Here is a 22,016-nt window from a genome sequence, read left to right on the forward strand (position 1 = left end):
TGCCTTGAATTCTTTTCTGTTGATGTTAACTTTATTATAGAATGATCTGAATTGGTGAACAATCGAGGTTTGTTCGGGCAAGCAATGCAACATTTTCTCGTTATTTTACGCACTCCATGTCGTTCTCCAGAGCCCTTCTCTCTCCTGTTGCTGACCAGAATGTAGCTTCGACTATTTTTTAAATAATTCTTAACTTTTTGTCCTTGTTTAGTGTAGTGTTATGTACAATTTTATATTTATGACATTCTGCGATTGTTCGATAGCCTAAAATTGACGAAATGTCCCTAAAGATGCTCTAGGAAGCGAAAGTACTTGGGCAAGATTGAATTAATAAAACTGTGCTCGATATCTGCCTTTCATTTTATCAAAGTTTATTTATTCCAGCATTGAACCTTATATCAATTTAAAATAAAAAAGACTAACCATGATATCTCCGTATGGATTTCCATGCCCCACTGCGATCCAAATTAATCTACAGAGCCCTACACCACTTTTACTGAGTGCATTAATATCCCCTATATGAATATCCGTAAGTGGATATCGTGGTAAAGTTCGCCATACGTAAAAATATCCATACGTGGATACGATGGAGCGGAAGGAGTTAAACGTCATTTGTCACCTTTTGCTTCAAACGTTAACTGTCTTATTTTTAGTTCTTAAACACCATTTATTGTGCGTTACACATATACAACAAACCTTTGGAAACCAAGGCTTTTCTGTCAAGTTTTTTAAATGTTATATATTTCTTAAGCGTCTTTTTTACATTTTCATTCTTTTTCTTGTGTTTAGATTGGAACTTGTTTCGCCCTTTTTATGGGTTTTTTTAGGTTATTGCCATTTTATATTCTTTTAAGCCAATTTGTGACTTACTTTTTCTAGTAACTTATTTCCTGGATAGATAAGCTCTTAACATATTTTTTACCTGCATTAGTATAGTCTGTTATATAAGGCTGTTGAAAGTGTTCCAACAATATTTCTCACGTGTCGTTTCCTTAGCCTTTCTTTTTTTATAGCTTAGTCTTTGCCCTCAGTTCGTCAAATTTTTCATTCTTCATTCATTCTATCTAGGTTTGAATCAGTTTCTTTGTATACGTTTTATATTCCCTATTGCAAATAATCCTTTCCCTTAATATTTTTACTTAGTGTTTGATATCTTTTACAATTTTTTTTTTATATTTATATTTGAATTTCGGGTCTCTTGAATATGGAACTGTTTTTGTTGCTTTCTTTTCCCCCAATTTGGAGCTTCCAATGCGCCACTTACATATATGGTATTAAAAATAGCTGTTAACTTTGACAGAATTTGAGTTTCTCGTGGTTGGTTAAATTTTGGGATTTTTGACTTTGTTGCGTCGATTTTGACACATGTCTCCTGTCAAATTCCATAAATAGCGCTTAAAAAGTGAAGCTCAATTATCAAATGTCATTTTTTTAGTTATTACATCGTCACCCTAACATGTAAGGAAAGAACCGCCGGGTATTCATGAATAAAGAAAACGAAGTTAAAAAATGGTAATGTATTGGTAATATAAATACAATTTTTTTTTGGAAATATAAGCCAAAATTGCAACCATTACAAAATATATACCTATAAAAATATGGCAGACAAAACTTGGCCTCTATAATAATTAGTTAACAAAAAGAAAAAGTCAATTTTAAAAATTAGCAGCATGATATATCCATATTTAGTTAAAAAAATGTATCCCTTGTTTTCAAGAATAACAGCTCGCGTTTGTTCAATTTTATCTAATACAAAGTTTTGATTCTGTACGTGTTCAGGGATATTCTAAAAGACTAGTAAATAACTCAAAATAAGAACTCAAAGCACCACAAATAAAGATAAAAATGTCATATTTCATATTGATCATTTTTTACTGTATAAAGAAAAAGAAGCACCACATATAGCACAGTTAAAATAACTGATAGAACTAGTAGACAGGTAAGTGATTAGGAATCGAATCCACATGGAATTGTAGTCCTGTGGATAATAAAGAGTGTGGGGTTTTGTGGGACATCCGACAACAGAGTACACCACTTGTCTACCTATAAATTCCTGTGTGAAACTATCAATCACATTATTTATCTAGCATTGCATGCAACCATCACTTCCATCTTAATGAACTAATAGAAAATTATGAGTTAAGAGATTCTCATAAAGCTAAAGGATTTTACAAGTTAGTTTTAACAAATTTCATAAATTAACAAGTTAAATTTTCGCAATTTTCCTAAAATTGTTAGAAATTATAAAGTTCATTCTAGAGAATCAAAATATTAATATGTTGAATATTATTAAATGCTGTACAAGAACTATATAGAGACTCAAAGGCACAGATAAAAACAGGAAAATATCTAACGGAAGAATTCCTGGTTACAAAAGGCTTGCGACAGGGATGCTGTATCTCACCAACCTTATTCAAGATATATGTTGCAGCGGCATTGGAAAGATGGAAAAGAAAGGTACATAGGATGGGTATAGAGCTTAGCAATGAATGTATATATACACTCCAGTTTGCTGATGACCAGGTAGTGCTAGCGACCGACAGGGAAGACATGCAGTACATGCTAAGAAAACTGATAGAAGAATATCACGACTGGGGAATGAATGTCAATACAACAAAAACCAAATATCTTTGTATTGGAAACGAGTCAGATAACATAGACCTCGAAAACGGACAACATATTTCCTGCTGTCAGAGCTATGACTACTTGGGTGTTGCCTTTGACAATACAGGAACTGATACACGGGAAATAGAAAAACGAATCACTCAAGCAAAGAAAGTCTTAGGATGTCTCAATGGTATACTGTGGAGTAAAGAGATAACGAAAGGAAGGAAATTTAATATATATGAGACCATGATTAAAACTACTCTTCTTTATGGCGCTGAAACATGGAGAATTAGTGAAAAGAACAAAAAGCGAATAGAAGCAGTAGAGATGGATGCAATGAGAAGATCTTTAGGTATTTCCAGACGAGACCGACTCAGAAATGATGTAATAAAACAACGTATGGGAATAGAAGGAAATATAACTCAAGATATAGAGAAGAAACAATTAAGGTGGTATGGGCATGTTCAACGGATGCCAGCATCAAGACTCCCCAAAAAAGTAATAGAATGGCAACCGATAGGTCGACGGAAAAGAGGAAGACCCAGATTAGAATGGCAACACGGCGTAAACAAGTCCATGAGCGAAAGAAATTTAACAACAAACGACTGCGAAGATAGGAAGAGATGGTGTTTAGGTATCGGACAACGTCGAAAGACGTTCTAAACCGATGTGTATAAATATATATTATTAAAAGTTATTTATACTGTAGTGTATGCAACCATCATATGACTTATGTATTTGTGATTGCCTAACAAATGATAAGCAAGGTCCAAACATCTATTAAACTTACCTAACTGATTCCGACTTAGGTTCCTGTCCCAAACACCTCCTTTCAAGTTTGTTAGCAAGTCAGATTATTTAGTTAAATATTATTTACTGAAAGTTGAGTTGTGTTATAAAGTCTTTTATCAGTCTTTATTGTTCATTTTTGATATGAGAATGTTTTGAACATTTTAATGAAAAAATAAATGTAAATGATATAAATTCGTTCTTATTTTGATCATTTTACATGACTACCAAGACGAAGAATGCTACAAAAGTTTTGAAACAAAGCACCGTTGGTGTAGAAATTCACAAAATGTTTCTGATACACAGAATAGTTTTTAAATGCTATTTGCAGTGAATTGAATGATTAATTTTGACCAGAAGATTGAATTAAACTAAAATGTATAGAACAGAATTAAGAAAATTATTGGTCTTGCTTCCTTAGAAGGTAGAATTATAAAAATTATAGAGATTTTCATAAAACTAACATTTTATAAGTCACTTTAAAATATTCTTTCTGAAATCTTAATAAAAAAAAATTCAAAAGACTGTATACGTTACTTTCAGCAATTTTCTTAAAATAGTAAGATAACTTTGGAGATAATTAAATAGAACACTAAGATGTTATAAGATATAGAAGATACATTTCGTGAGAAGGTAATTTAAAACTGTTCTGCCAGAAAATATTTGAAAACTGATGTAGCAAGCATGATAATATGGATATATTGAACTAGATACGTCAGAGAGTCTAAGGATTGGTATTTGGGCAATACTATACAGCAGATTTTCTAAAGCTCAATTAAAAAATTATCTACAACATGATGAAATCTAGAAATATTTATTTTTTACTTATTAAAAATTAATATTGTCCAATACCAACCTTTTAAAAAATTCGATGTTATATAATAATATATATAGACAAGAGAATATTTGAAAAAAATCATAACATAGAATATCATTAAAAATCTCACAAATGTCTTAGTCGCAAAAATACATTAAGATCAAATTTCAAACCTTTTAGAATGTTTTTATCACTAGTCGTACTGGATGTCATTAAAAAGTTAGTATAGAAATAGTACTGCATAAATAAAAAAACTTTAATAATATGTTCATAACGGAAACCATTGTCAAAATAGAGTATTATATTTTTTATCTTTTTTTTTGGTTCCCGAGGAAGCTGCTACACAGCATGATGAACTTTTGTGACAAATTCGGTTATATCTATTATTATATGAGATACCAAAAGATATTGTTTACAAAAATTGGAGGTAGCTGCATATTTTATTTTAAATTTTAAAATCTGCTTCACTTCTTCATTACTTCGCTTGAAATGTGTTCACTCTTTAAAAGATTCAATATTATGCAACAAAACAAGTAAACTTCTTTATAGTTACAATCATTTAGCTTATAATGCTTACAGTTAGTTTCAGAAATTCTTATAAAACCATACAAAGTTAAGTTGAGAGATTATCCTAAAATTGTGGGATTTTATGAGTTTTTTCAGATGACAGTAGAAAATTTAGAAGGTACTTTTAGAGATTTTCATAAAACTGTAAGAAATAAATATTATTTTCAAAGATTCTCATAAAATTGTCGGCTTTTACAAGGTTTTAAGAAATTTTTATAAATTATAAGAAATTACAAGCAAGAAATTTTAATAAAAAAAATTAGCTAGAAGTCACTTTCCGTTATTTCTAACAAGACTGCATGATTTTATAAGATACTTTCAAAAATTTGCTTAAAACTGCAAGAAATTGGAAACAGTTTTCGGTGATTTTCATAAAAATGTAAGATTTTATAAGTTACACTGAATAATTTTCATAAAACTTTAAAAATTAGAAATTATTTTCGCTCATTCTCTAAGTCTATAGGATTTTATAAGTTACCTCCTGAAATTTTCACAGAAGTTGTAAGAATTAGAATTTACTTTAAGAGTTTCTCATAAACTGTAGAAGTTATAAATTACTGTCAGCAATTGTCACGAATCAACTAAAAATTATTATTAGAAATTATTTTCAGAAATTCTGATAAAACTGTAAGATTTTATAAGTCGCTTTCAGAAATTTGCTTAAAACTGTAAGAAATTACAAACTACTTTCGGTGATTCTCATAAGAATGTAAGATTTTATAAGTTACATTGAAAAAACTGCAAAAAATTAAAAATTATTTTCGCTCATTCTCATAAGTCTGTAGGATTTTATAAGCTAACTCCCAAAATTTTCACAGAAACTGCAAAAATTAGAATTGTATTCAGGAGTTTCTCATAAACTGTATAAAGTTATAAGTTACTGTCAGAAATAGCCACGAACCTGCTACAAATTATTGAAAATTATTTTCAGAAATTCTCATAAAATTATAAAAATTTTTAAGGTTTTGAGAAATATTTATAAATTATGAATTACAAACAAGAAATTTTCATAAAAATGGAATTAGAAGTTATTTTATGACATGTATATAAGACTGTAGGATTTTATAAGTTATTTCCCGAAAATTTGTGTAAAACTGCAAGAAATTAAAGGCTACTTTTTAGGATTCCTATAAAGATGTAAGATTTTATAAGTTACACTGATACATTTTCATTAAACTGCATACAATTGGAAATTATTTCAAATTCTCATCAGTCTGTAGGATGTTATAAGTTACCTGCCGAAATTTTCACAAAAGTTGTAACAATTTACTTTAAGAGTTTCTCATAAACTGTATAAATTTATAAGTTACTATCAGACAGTCTCATAAAAATGTAAGATTTTATAAGTTACACTGAATAATTTTCATAAAACTTTAAAAATTAGAAATTATTTTCGTTCATTTTCATAAGTCTGTAGGATTTTATAAGCTAGCTCCCAAAATTTTCACAGAAACTGCAAAAATTAGAATTGTGTTCAGGAGTTTCTCATAAACTGTATAAATTTATAAGTTACTGTCAGAAATAGTCACGAACCTGCTACAAATTATTGGAAATTATTTTCAGAAATTCTCATAAAATTATAAAAATTTTTAAGGTTTTGAGAAATATTTATAAATTATGAATTACAAACAAGAAATTTTCATAAAAATGGAATTAGAAGTTATTTTATGACATGTATAAGACTGTAGGATTTTATAAGTTATTTCCCGAAAATTTTTGTAAAACTGCAAGAAATTAAAGGCTACTTTTTAGGATTATTATAAAGATGTAAGATTTTATAAGTTACACTGATAAATTTTCATAAAACTGCATACAATTGGAAATTATTTCAAATTCTCATCAGTCTGTAGGATGTTATAAGTTACCTGCCGAAATTTTCACAAAAGTTGTAACAATTTACTTTAAGAGTTTCTCATAAACTGTATAAATTTATAAGTTACTATCAGACAGTCTCATAAAATTGTAGGATTTTATAAGCTAGCTCTCAAAATTTTCACAGAAACTGCAAAAATTAGAATTTTCTTTAGGAGTTTCTCATACAACTGTATAAAGTTATAAGTTACTGTTAGAAATAGTCACGGACCTGCTACAAATTGGAAATTATTTTCAGAAATTCTCAAAATTATAAAGTTTTTTAAGGTTTTGAGAAATTTTTATAAATTATGAATTACAAACAAGAAATTTTCATAAAAATGGAATTAGAAGTTATTTTATGACATGTATATAAGACTGTAGGATTTTATAAGTTATTTCCCGAAAATTTGTGTAAAACTGCAAGAAATTAAAGACTACTTTTTAGGATTCTCATAAAGATGTAAGATTTTATAAGTTACACTGATAAATTTTCATAAAACTGCATACAATTGGAAATTATTTCAAATTCTCATCAGTCTGTAGGATGTTATAAGCTACCTGCCGAAATTTTCACAAAAGTTGTAACAATTTACATTAAGAGTTTCTCATAAAATTGTAGGATTTTATAAGTTACTCTCCGGAACTATTGTAAAACCGCAAAAAAATTTCAGGTTAGTCTCGAAAGTTCTTATAAGAATGTAGAAAAATATTCATAAAACTGCAAGAAATTGACAGTTATGTTCACAGATCAGATTATCATAAGATTTTATAAGATATTCTCAGAAATTTTCAGAAAAATTTCCAGAAATTTTTATAAAACTGCAAGGGATTAATAGTTACTTTCAAAGATTCTCATAAATATAGAATTTCTTAAGTTACTTAAAGAATTTTCATAAAAACGCGATACAAAGTAAGTGGTCGATATCTTTCACTCTATTCTGACAAAATTTCAATTTTCTATACAACTGTTTTGATTAATGTAATTTAATCGACTACTTTAACAAATTGAATCCTCAATTATTGACAATCCACACAATCAACATTCTAAGATCACATATCTATACTCGAATAGTATTTTTGCGAAACCTAAGAGAGCAATTTTGAGTACGCAGGGCCAATATAAAAATTTTCACAACCCTTCGTGTCGTGATTTTTATAAAGTTGTTCACAAAAATTTCGTTTATACAAAAGTACCAACCCTGCGTACTTACTATATTATATACATATTGTGCGCTGTGATGTACAGTAGCTGAAAAAATATGTACAACAATCCTACAATATTTGGCACCGGATTATTTATATTGGAGGTCATACAGAGCCACAAAATTCAAGATATAAATAAAAAAATCTAACACCAATTAAGAATTATTTCCGTAAAATTATTTGTGAGTATGGTTAGTAGAAAAAAAATCAAACACTGGTCATGGATACAAATAGTGTAGTAAAAATTGTATACTTTAAGAAGTTATCAGAAATTCTCATAAAATTATAAGTTACTTTTACAAATCTTATAAAATTATAAGTTACTCTCACAAATTCTCATAAAATTATAAGTTACTCTCAGAAATTCTCATAAAATTATAAGTTACTCTCACAAATTCAGATAAAATTATAAGTATATGAGCAAGAACAGCAAACGATCCATCCAAAATTCTAAAAGCTAAAACCAGCGTTTATTATAAAAATGGAAACAATACATGCTATGGTAAAGTAATTAAAAATCGTTAATGTGTTATGATCAAATTGAATGAAAAATATTCCAAAAATAAATTTTTTTAGAAGGTTTTTTAGATATTATCTAAGGACGCACAAAAACTCAAAAGTAGTACACTTTTGATCAGTATCAAAAATATACAGGATGGATCAGGTTCAATATTTTATTCGATATAGTTTGTGGTTTTAATATGGGACATCTGTTTTTATGTGATTTTTAGCACCGCTTTCTGAGTGGGTTTTGTTTGTTGAGCCTGAAGCATCCTGCAAAAGTGGCTTTCTAAATATTACAGCATATTTATGTATTATTTTTTTAAGGAAATGACGAAATACGGCTCTTAAAAAATACATGTAAATATTTGTACTTTTCTGAATGTCTATAACTGCATTTTTATCAACTATTTTGAATAAAATACAATTTTTGAATCCTTTAGAACACATATTTGGACTATAATTAACAATGAACCGATAATATTTAGAACCACCATTAAAAATATTCACTAAAAGAAATATGTTAAAATAATTTCACTAACAATATAAAATACACCTAATATTTTGACTAAATTCAAGAAACAAAACACAAAATAAATATCTAAGCAATAACTAATTTTAAAAAGATAATCTTCATAGCGTATATACAGGCAAAATTTATAAAAAAATATTGTTTAGTCAGTGGGACACTACATAATCGTTTCAGTGTGGATAGAATAGAATAATAATTTAATAGAAACAATTATTTCAGCTAAAAAAACATGATTACTAATAGAGGAAAAGTTATGGGATACAGAAATTCTTATAAAATTATAATTTACTTTCATAAATTCTCATAAAATTATGATAAGCCTTAAGTTACTTTTAAAAATTCTAATAAACTTATTACTTTTAAAAGACTTATAAAATTATCTTATTTTCATAAATTCTGATAAAATTATAAGGAATATGAACTCTTTTCCATAAATTTTATAAAAATCGAAGAAATTTTGAGTTATTTTCAAAAAATTGCATAAAAAATTATTAAATTAAGAAACTCTTACATAATACAAAAATTATAATGTAACTTTTTTTACTCATCAAATATGACCGACTGAATACTCGTTACTTATGATTATTAACTAGTGTCCCACCACAAATAAAGTTTTTTCAAGAAAACGGTAGAAAATAACCACATAATGGAACTACTTCTATACTGGGTGACCCAAAATTCTGGCCTCACTGGTTACAAGTACGCGGCAAAATTTCTGGGCCATCCTGTACGAAAAATATTGAAATGTGCGGTACACCAAAAAATTATTTTTTTAATTAAAAAAATTAAACAACCGTAAATAAATACCCCAATAATACTTCATAAAAATACTTATATTTTAATGTTAGTAATATTAGTATCGATTATGAGCATGCCGTATATTTATAAAACACAAACACCAACGACTAAAAAATGTAAAGAGCAGGTCCGGAAAACAAATTTGAAATAAAAAATTATTGTAATTCAAAAATAAAAACAATTCACTGATTAATAAAATTTTTCCACTGAAAAAACAAGTTGAGAATTGATAAAATCATCAATAGTATACATTTTGTTTGTCCTACTTTGTCTGCCAGAGTTTTTTTTTTAAGGCAGTAGATATATAGGGCCAGTTCTAGGAAGTTTTCAAGATGGCGGCCATGACATCTGCAGAATGCAAGCGTACGTATCCTCGCGTCTCAAGGCCACGCTCCCTGACCAATGATGGCATGTAAACGCTCCTCAATGGTGGAATAGGAACGCCACCCAAAAGGAACGTTTTACTTATAGGTCACATTCTGCATTAAATGTCAAATTAGGTGCTACGTGACAAATTATGTGACATTCGACGCAGAACGTGACATTTTATGTGATACGCGGCATATTATGTGACATTCAGTGTAGAACGTGATATTACGTGAGTCATGACATACTATGTAAGGCCTTTACATGTCAAAGTTGGGGGCGTTCCTATGGCACCATTGGGTGGCGTTTACATGTCTCCATTGGTCACAAAGACGTTCTTATGCCACCATTGAGCAGAGGGTGTGCCCTTTAGACACGAGGATGTCACCTTGCATTCTGCTTATGTCACGGTCACCATCTTGAAAAGAAGCCCAGAACCGGCCCTATATATGTATTTTATGCCCTTATTTTATTCGAAATATTATTTAGTGAGCAATGATTATGAAGACTCATTTTATATTGCCAAAACAATTTAATAACAACACTGTAAGATACAATGAAACTAAGACTAACAGAAGAATAAAATCAAAATGAAAAACACAAAATAATAAACAGGAACGGTAAAGGATTCAAAATCAGAAAGATACTCTTACGAAATCTAGTAGTTAAATAAAAATTTTTTCAAAATTTTAAAGTTACTTTCAAAAATTCCTATAAAATTATAAGTTACTTTTAAAATTGTTAAAAAATTATTAGTTACTTTCAAAAATTCATAGAAAATTATAAGTTACTTTTAAAAATCTTAGAAAATTATGTTACTTTCAAAAATTCCAATAAAATTATAAGTTACTTTTAAAAATCTTAGAAAATTATAAGTTACTTTTACAAAATATAATTTTGAGACATTAGACTATGTAATCAAAAAATGACGAAGACATTTAACGAAGATGTAAATCGACATAGGGAAAAGATAATTGTCATGAACGAAAATAACAAAGAAAAAGTGAAATCAAAAGAAAATGACCAAAAACCAGGCCAGACATAATGTCTAGATTCTCTACACTCATCATAACACATTTTAATAGACTAAAAACGAAGTATACTACAACAAAAAGGCTAGAAATCGGAATATTCAATGAGTTTTCATATTTAAAAGACATTCCAAGTACTTTGCAAGTACTCTATATAAATGTAGGACAATAACATCGTATAAATGAGAAGTACACCGCACATATACATAGATACCATCTACGACAACATATTATTAGATATTGGGGTGCTAAACCATGTGAAAAGTATCTATATCTCAATAATTTGCTTCGTCCACTGATATTATTGCTGAGAAGACAGCTGACAAAAGGGAATTCTAGATGACAATACATATTATTACATAATGTAACAATAAGTGATATTTTATATACTTTTTAACATTTTCTGTTTTTACTTAACCTAGCGCAACCAATCATTTACTATTCGTTCTTTTCATTGTCACCTGCCATCTTAACAATAAAGTATCAGTCGGCGGGGCTAGAAATACTACTAAAATCAACACTTTTCTCACTGTTTAGCGGACCAATACCACAATAAACATATCAAACAAAAATAAACTCACGACAAAATGACACTAAACCGCTTTCTTTGATTTAAGCTACATCACGATATGTCATCACATTGTTCACTGCCTAAGAGAAGTATTAAAAATTGTACAAAATCTAAATTTATTTAAAAAATATTCTAAAAATCATTCGGGTTAGTAACGTTTGAGCAATTTCATGTATTGCACTTAGACGACAAATATTATTTCGAAAGATGAACAAAATACTAGGGTGGATGGTTGTTTTGAGATCAAATCTGAAAAACAATCAATGTTTTTCCATGAGAATTAATATTAGTTAGAAGATTGTATAAAATATGCGTAATATAACCTGTATATTCCGATATTTTATGGTTTAATAAGTAATTCAACTTCAAATAGGGGATGGCGCTATTTGGATACATCATTCAACGTTTCGATATCTTTAGTATTTTCACGGTGGGACTTGTAAGAATATTATTTTATAGAGAAAAATTTAAGCACTAAATCGAAACAACCGAACACATTTCGACGCTCGCAAATAAGAACACCGTAACTCGAATTTTTGCAAAAATGAGTTAAGATCGTTTAAAAAAGTTGTTATATCGTATCTTATTCTCGTGGTAAACTGGCACTAATATTATCGTAACTTCATTTACCATTTTACCGTATTACATACAAAGCAAATAATTTCGTTGTATATAGAGTTACAAGAAATTTATCAACAGTATTACTTATGTATTTTTATCTTAAGTACATATTTGCATACTTTACGATAATATTGTAGCTCTAAGAGTTAAATGTAGACATTTAGAAGATTGGTAAGGATTCCATGGGTAGATAGAGTCACGAATATAGAAGTGTTAAGGAAAATAGGCAGAGAGAGGGAAATGGAAAATACAATAAAAGAAAGGAAATTGCAATATTTCGGACATGTGATGAGAGGCGAAAGATACAACATCTTGAGACTCATAATTCAAGGAAAAGTAGAGTGTAGGAGAAGCGTAGGAAGAAGACGCGTTTCCTGGTTGAAGAACCCGAGAGAGTGGTTTGCTGGCAGCTCAAGACAATTGTTCAGATCAGCTGCCACGGTTAGGATAGCCATGATGATTGCCAACCTTCACATAAATACGTACGAAAACACAAATATAAATATGTGTGAGATTATTCCTGTCCATGGTAATACTATATTGGAGGTAGGTTTCTAAAAAGTATAGTTTATGTAACCTAATGTATGCTTATACATTTGCTAAGGTATATCAGATAAAGCTAGCTTTTATTGCTGGTTGTGTATTTTTATAATAGAATAGATTGAAACTGAAATTTAACAGCAAACCTTATTCGATGACTTTACTGTTGAAAAGGAAAATTACAGTTTGTACATAAATGCGGGTCCATCGGAGATTTTGGAAAGTGCGAATGAGATGGATCAGTCAACCATCAGAAGATACAGACAACTACAGAACTGAAAAGTTCAAGCAGCAAAAAAAAGAAATTCAGGCCAATACTATATTTCGTACTCTACAAAGAAAACAGTAAAACCTAGAATAATAAAAGAAAGTTGTGAAAAGAAAAATTGTAGGATGAAATGCTACACAAAAATTTCGGGCGATGAAAGAACTATTTTTCAAAAATTTTGGGCGCTAGGTAATCACAAAAGGCACATGGACTTTTTAGCAAAACATCTAACGAAAGAACAAAAAAAAGTAGAGACTATCAGAAATACAAATTCTCGGCGTCAGTTTACAATGAAATATTTTTTAACAGTGGGAGAATGGAGCTTTAAAGTTTGCAAACAATTCAAACTTGAAAAAAATGAATTTGGAATAGGAAGTCCAAACGAGAAGTCTGTGAAAGAGAAGAAATACCGAAACACTGGCATGAAAGCCATATAGTACCTATCCACAAGAAGGGAGATTAATAAATATGTTGGAACTATAGAGGAATATCGTTAATCAATACAACTTACAAATTATATCCATAATACTCTCTAGAAGGTTAACTCCATACGCAGAGGAAATAATAGGCGACTACCAAAGCGGATTCAGACCGGGAAGGTCGACCATAGACCAGATATTCATCCTACGCCAGGTGTTGGAAAAAAAAACTGGGAATTCAACCGCGATGTACACCAAATCTTCGTGGCCTTTAAACAAGCTTACGATTCTGTTAGCAGAGAAGCATTGTGGGAGACCATGGTAGAAATGTGAGTACCTGGAAAGCTGGTACGATTAGCACAGGTGAGCACTTCCGCACGGATCAGAATTGGCAGCACCGCGTCGGAGGAATTCCTCATTGACACCGGGCTTAGACAAGGAGATCCCCGCAACCCCCTACTATTTAATTTTGGACTGGAACATGCGGTAAGGAAAGCTCAACCACAACTAACAAACGGATTTGCCGCCAAAGGATCAAAAATACTATTGGAGTTTGCGGATGACGTGGACACAATTGCAGAATCCACCAGAGATGCAAAAGAAGTTTTCACCCTATTCGAAAACGGAGCCAAGGAAGTCGGTCTGAAGGTCAACAAGGACAAGACCAAGTACATGGTGGTTACGAAGAATCGAAGACCAAGGGTTAGACAAAACGCAACAATCAATGAATACAACTTTGAAGCCTGTCAAAGAATTCAAGTACCTTGGAGTGATCATAACATTTGAAAATAAATATAAAAAGGACGTGGCAGCCAGGATCATTGCAGGAAACAGGACATATTACTCATTAATATAATAAAATACTCTCAATACCAGCCAAAATAAGAGTGTATAGAAAGCCTATAAAAACTTAATTCCCATTTAAAAAAAATATGATCACTTGCAATACCTATGCAAGCACGGAGTCCCTAAATGTATCACAACTTTTATAAAAATCTTTCCTATCAAACACGTATCCACGAAGATGTAGATGATGAAGAAAACTGATTACATATATCTTTACATTGTAATGTACACATTTTTTTTCCAGAAAAATTTTTTTGTGTTTTTAACAATGTTTTTTTTACCTTGAAATCAAAGTAATGAATAACCATTGTCAAATTTTTCTTTGTCTTCTTTTATGTATCTTTAGATACGATGTAAGTGACTTCAGAAATAGCAAGCAGTTGCATCGTAACTTCACATACGATATTAAGTAATTTAAAAAAGAGAAACTGTTAGCTACATCAAAATAAATAAATACTTACATCGTATGTTTTGTTAAGTTAAAATTTGCAAATATTTAAGTATTTTTTCAATTTCATAATTAATAGACATATAGCGACGAATCTTCTTTTAGCTCTAGCCAAAATTTTGGTTTAAATCAATAAAAACTTAGTTTGTATCAATGAAAAAACTAAAAAACTTTGAACTCATTTTCTGAAAAGTTGTGATTATAGAGTTACGATGTTCTTATTTGCGAGCCTCGATTTGTCCTTTTATAATCCAACCATAGACATATGTAATACAAATAGACTGATCGCTGTAATACATTACCGTTTCCACAGTACGACAGATAAAACTGACTCAAAGCAGTCCCTGCTTTTTCTAATGTGCCGGGTTTATCGACCACGTGACCTTCCCTTTGGTCATTTATGTCACGTGGTCAAAAATCCGGCCCATTAGAGAGAGATGCGGGGACTGCTTTGCGTCAGTTTTGTCTGTCGCACTGGTGGAACAACGTTGTATTACAGCGCTAAGTCTATTTGTATTATATGTCCATGTTGGCATTAACCTTTAAATTAAATCCTGAAATATGTCTAAAAGCCTCAAAAATAACGCCCAAAACGAGAAGATGAAGTACTTATTTCCTCGGGAAAGCCCAGAAAACTTTTACACTAAAATATCAACAGAGTGGAATTAATTTTATTGAGGAACCACTTCCTCTTCTTTTAAGAACAATACTCTGAGATAATGTTAGTAAGGATTAAATAACCCGCATTTTATTTGAGCTATTGAACTACCAAACCCCTAAATAGAACATTGGCTGGACTAAGATCGTCTTCTTTTCCATAAGTATGACAAGAATTATTTTTCTCTTTATTATTGCAACAGAAACGAAGACGATCCAGAAGTCAACGTACTATCAACAACAAAAACAATCTCATATTGCACGTTCCTCTTTCAGAGATCTTCACAGGCAGGCAGTATGATATCCATGATATAAACTTTTCCCGTTACATCGATGGTTAGGAAGGAATTGAAGTCGTTGGAAGCAGACATGTACTTCACTTTATCATTCAACTTAATGCAAGAAAGAAGACACGGCGAACCTTTGACTGGCTGCCGTTCGGACCAGAAAGATACGTCCATGGAGCTGAAATCCGATGTAAGATCTTCTAAGATATCAAGGCTGTAAAAAAAATGTTTCAGTTATTCCTAAAAAATTTAACGAACTCAAATTCTCGTAAAATTATAATTTACTAAAATTAATTTTTTTAGTTATTTCCATAAATTCTTAATACTGATTAATTCATAATTATTAATTTAAGATACTTTCTATGGAATTACAAACAATTCGATGGCTTGGTTCCAAATGTTTTTCCATTTTTGAGCTATTTACACAGTAAACCGCATAATTATTTTAAGTTTTGTTCAAAATGTGGCAAATTGCATTAATTTAAAAATTGGCGCCAGAATATATAGAACCATTAGTATTTATGTACACAATAAACGTAGTTCGCAATTCCTAGCCACCTTTGTCCTTTGGAGTCATCTTTCAATGTAGGTGAAGTTAGCGCCATTTGTTTTATTATAACTCATGGTACAATGAACCATGGTATGTTATCATTCAAGTTACTCTCCCATAAAATGATTATATTGTACAAGCAGCAGGAAATACTTTTCAGGATTTCGGAAATCTTTGTACGAATGCCTCCAACATTTTGATAAAAAAATGTTAATGGGAAGGAAACTAGTTTTTATGTAGTTTAACTTCACAAACTGTAGGAACACCACTGCGGTATCTAATGCATAAATTTTCATCGCCAGCAGATTTTCTTTCCTCTAGTTCCTTTTTAGCTGCCTTGTAAGAGTCTTATTCCATCTTAGTTTGATCCTTTGAGTCTTCGCAAACTCAAAACAAAAGTTCGCGGAAGCACTGAAGTACCGTATTAAGCTGAACGGGGAGATTATACATTGTGAGATCCCTGGATCGAATAAAGTCATCCCCCTGCGCTTAAAATACTGTTTTAGATGCTGCTAAAGCGAACAACAGAACACAGAATACCAACAAAGATCCACTATCTGTCCAAACTGCGGACAAAATCACAAATCGTATAAATGGCAAATGCACCATCCTGTCTAAACGGCAAACACCCGGCATATTCACACAAATTTCAAGCCAGAAAACGCGCTCACATAACACAGAAAAAGACACAGACAGTCACTACCCACACAAATTCCCTCAAACGAACTCACCTCGGACATAAAGTCGATAATTAACCTCATGTCTATGATCTTTTTCAACGTCTTACCTGAAAAAACTCTTACCAACATCTCTGTAACGAGATCTTTCAAAATATCCCAAAATTGGAAAGTCAGTCCCCTCAAATAACTCCTTCGGAGTCGATTCAATTTAAACAAGGACATGGAGATTGGTCTTCTATGGTTTCCCAATCTAACTGCATACCGATACCTGTAACTAGGTGAGGCAACCTCCACGCGTTTCTTACTAAAGAAAGTCCAAACACTTCTCAAAGTAATCGCTCCGTTTTTGAATGCATCTGGCATTTTTATCAACGAGCCACCTCGAATGGTCCACGACTAAGTTGCCCACCGAACATCGACACGATCGACGATAAGCGCCGATCAAACTCCTGCCTCGATACCCAAGACGTCTTAATTTGTCTTAAGTCATTAACAAAAAATCGTCCCAAACATATACAAAAACTCCATACCTTGATGAGACACGTAGCTTGAAGCAAGGCTTTACAACTCATATCCTTCTTCTCCTTCCCCAGCATTTCACTTTTCAGTCTTTCTATCTCCTCCTCCTAATAGCTCTATTCTTCGTCTCAAATATTTCTCATCTACATCCAAAGCATCCACTCCTTACCACAATCCTCCACCCTAAAACCCCCATACCCACACACCCTTACAAACACAAAACACATTCTCACCAACACACACACAACCAACACCATCACCCATACACTCACTCACCACACTACAACAAACAACACACAACAATCACCACGCATCATCCAAAATTATAGAATCGAGGACATCCCCCCAGACATCTGTCAGTATAGACGATTCTATCGACTTATCAAAGACAACAATCTAATCCCAGATTTGGACTCAATAAAAGTCTTCCCAACCCAAAAACAGCTTCCGTGCGAACCACCAATCTTCTAGACCTCAAAGATCTCACGGCAAAACTTCGACAAATCACCGGAGAAAGCGATATTTAAATAAATTCAGGTTTCAAATCTAAAAGCACAGCTAATTCGCAACTCGTTCTAAATCATCAACAAAACTTTCATTTAGTCATTGCCGTCGTCGACAAAAAACTATCCGAAAACAAATTCCCATTCACAAAAATAGTTAGTATAATTGTCCGCTCTACAAATCAACCCACCTCTTTCATTAGAGTTTTGACAAACTCTTAAACTAAATTCGCTGATATACTGTCGAATGGTCTTAAGATCAAAGGAGAACGATTGAAATGCGATATATCAAGATCAAGCAATTCCGTTCCGGTTGGAAATGCTGCAAAAGCGGACACCTCAGCAACGAATGCCTCGAAAAATCAATTATCTGTCCATACTGTGGACAACAACACAGGTCTACTGCATGCCCCACGATAGATGTTCCCAAATGTCCGAACTGTAATGGAGGTCACCCGGCACTTTCAGCAAAATGCCCACACCGCAGAATCAAACCGAAAGACACAAAACAAACACAACCCGTACACACTTCCAAACAAATCCCCTCATACGACCCATCCTCGGATATGAAATCCCTAATCCACTTTACATCCATGATCCTCTTCCATATCTTCCCTGAAAAGAGGAGAGACACAATCCGCTATTTAAATCAAATGTCCAATGCATTGTCTGGATATGCAATATCAACCTCCTGCTACAACTCCACAAACCAAACCTTCACTCAACTCCGCAGATAGACACACAATACAACACACACATTCATTATTCATATATACACTTTAATCACACATACACTTTACTTCCACCCAAAACATTCTCACAAATCATAAACATACAAATACCAACAAAGAAACAAGCCAACAACACACAACCAATAACTACACAAACCTGCACAATCCACACACACCAAACACTAAACAGTGAGCACCCCGTATACTCCTTAAGAGTCACATTCAAAATCAAAACTACAGGGGGAGATCGGTTTTCTTTGGTTTTCCAATCTCATTGCACAACGACACCTGATCCTAGGTATAGGACACAGAACCGAACAAAACAAAAATGCCAACAATCTGAAAAGGACCGTTTTCCAACACAACTTGTACTTAGTTGCGGGCTTGGTCCATCTTTGTTTGAAGAAAAAAGAAAAATATTGGTCGCAAAACTTCAAAACCTAAAAGAAATCAGTAGCGCCACAAATTTTCCCGACGATTGCAGAGCCTTTTATAGAGGCTTAATTGGAGATGCAAATATTGAGGACGAGACGGTATTACCCGATATAAATGACCAGAAAGAGCAAGATTTTTTTTTGAAATATTTATTTTACAAGAAGTTTACACCGTTGTTTATTTATTACTTATTTTCATAAATTTTACTGTAGTTGTTAGATTGTAGATAACCAGTATTCATTTTTCAATTTCAAGTTAAGTTAAGTTCCAAATGTAGCTACGTGCATTTTATTACGAAAAACCCTCCCCAGACGAATAATTTAAAGAACTATTTATTATTCTAATATCTAAAGTGTTTGTCAGTATAACTACCTAATATTTTATAGCGAAACAATAATTCGATTTGATCGACAGGGTTAAACTTAAAATTTCATTTAATCGAAAACGACGATTTTGTAGTCAGCCACTTTTGGAACCAGACCATCGAATTATAAAATACTTTTTATTTGGTTCATTAAATATGGAGACAATACGATTAAGTTTTTGACTAATTTCGACCTTAAAGTGTACAAAAGTATCTCAAGAATAATATCTAAACCAAGAAGGTATCATATTAAGTTACTTTCATAAATTTTTATAAAATTATTATAAGTTATAAGTTACTTTTATAAATTCTTATAAAATATTGAGAAATTATAAGTTATTTTCATAAATTTCCATAAAATAATACACGAATTATTAATTTAAGTCATTCTTATGAAATTATAAACAATTATAAAGTACTTTTTGTCTGTTCCATTAAATATGGTAAACATATGATTAAGTTTTTGACCTATTTCGACCTTAAAATGTACAAAAGAATATCACGAATAATCTCTAAACCAAGAAGGTATCATATTAAGTTACTTTCATAAATTTTGATAAAATTATTATAAATTATAAGTTACTTTTATAAATTCTTATAAAATATCGAGAAATTATAAGTTACTTTAATAAATTTCCATAAAATAATACACGAATTATTAATTTAAGTCATTCTTATGAAATTATAAACAATTATAAAGTACTTTTTGTCTGTTCCATTAAATATGGTAAACATATGCTTAAGTTTTTGACCTATTATAAACTATTTCGACCTTAAAATGTACAAAAGAATATCACGAATAATCTCTAAACCAAGAAGGTATCATATTAAGTTACTTTCATAAATTTTGATAAAATTATTACAAATTATAAGTTACTTTTATAAATTCTTATAAAATATCGAGAAATTATATTAAGTTACTTTAATAAATTTCCATAAAATAATACACGAATTATTAATTTAAGTCATTCTTATGAAATTATAAACAATTATAAAGTACTTTTTGTCTGTTCCATTAAATATGGTAAACATATGCTTAAGTTTTTGACCTATTATAAACTATTTCGACCTTAAAATGTACAAAAGAATATCACGAATAATCTCTAAACCAAGAAGGTATCATATTAAGTTACTTTCATAAATTTTGATAAAATTATTATAAATTATAAGTTACTTTTATAAATTCTTATAAAATATCGAGAAATTATAAGTTACTTTAATAAATTTCCATAAAATAATACACGAATTATTAATTTAAGTCATTCTTATGAAATTATAAACAATTATAAAGTACTTTTTGTCTGTTCCATTAAATATGGTAAACATATGCTTAAGTTTTTGACCTATTATAAACTATTTCGACCTTAAAATGTACAAAAGAATATCACGAATAATCTCTAAACCAAGAAGGTATCATATTAAGTTACTTTCATAAATTTTGATAAAATTATTATAAATTATAAGTTACTTTTATAAATTCTTATAAAATATCGAGAAATTATAAGTTACTTTAATAAATTTCCATAAAATAATACACGAATTATTAATTTAAGTCATTCTTATGAAATTATAAACAATTATAAAGTACTTTTTGTCTGTTCTATTAAATATGGTAAACATATGATTAAGTTTTTGACCTATTTCGACCTTAAAATGTACAAAAGTATATCACGAATAATCTCTAAACCAAGAAGGTATCATATTAAGTTACTTTCATAAATTTTGATAAAATTATTATAAATTATAAGTTACTTTTATAAATTCTTATAAAATATTGAGAAATTATGAGTTACTTTAATAAATTTCCATAAAATAATACACGAATTATTAATTTAAGTCATTCTTATGAAATTATAAACAATTATAAAGTACTTTTTGTCTGTTCCATTAAATATGGTAAACATATGCTTAAGTTTTTGACCTATTATAAACTATTTCGACCTTAAAATGTACAAAAGAATATCACGAATAATATCTAAACCAAGAAGGTATCATATTAAGTTACTTTCATAAATTTTGATAAAATTATTATAAATTATAAGTTACTTTTATAAATTCTTATAAAATATTGAGAAATTATAAGTTACTTTCATAAATTTCCACAAAATAATACACGAATTATTAATTTAAGTCATTCTTATGAAATTATAAACAATTATAAAGTACTTTTTGTCTGTTCCATTAAATATGGTAAACATATGATTAAGTTTTTGACCTATTTCGACCTTAAAATGTACAAAAGAATATCACGAATAATATCTAAACCAAGAAGGTATCATATTAAGTTACTTTCATAAATTTTGATAAAATTATTACAAATTATAAGTTACTTTTATAAATTCTTATAAAATATTGAGAAATTATAAGTTACTTTAATAAATTTCCACAAAATAATACACGAATTATTAATTTAAGTCATTCTTATGAAATTATAAACAATTATAAAGTACTTTTTGTCTGTTCCATTAAATATGGTAAACATATGATTAAGTTCTTGACCTATTTCGACCTT

At 30.3% G+C, this 22,016-nt stretch overlaps 1 protein-coding gene across 1 annotated transcript in view; it reads right to left on the reverse strand.

Moving 5' to 3' along the window:
• Positions 1 to 1,705: 1,705 nt before the first annotated feature.
• Positions 1,706 to 22,016, reverse strand: part of Dark (Death-associated APAF1-related killer) — an 86,197-nt gene continuing 65,886 nt past the window's right edge. The window contains 1 exon segment of the mRNA XM_072524113.1: positions 1,706 to 15,936. Coding sequence (XP_072380214.1) covers positions 15,708 to 15,936 — 229 coding nt within the window. The 3' untranslated portion in view covers positions 1,706 to 15,707.

The sequence above is a fragment of the Diabrotica undecimpunctata genome, chromosome 2, assembly GCF_040954645.1.
Source record: "Diabrotica undecimpunctata isolate CICGRU chromosome 2, icDiaUnde3, whole genome shotgun sequence".
Taxonomy (NCBI): Eukaryota; Metazoa; Arthropoda; class Insecta; order Coleoptera; family Chrysomelidae; genus Diabrotica; species Diabrotica undecimpunctata.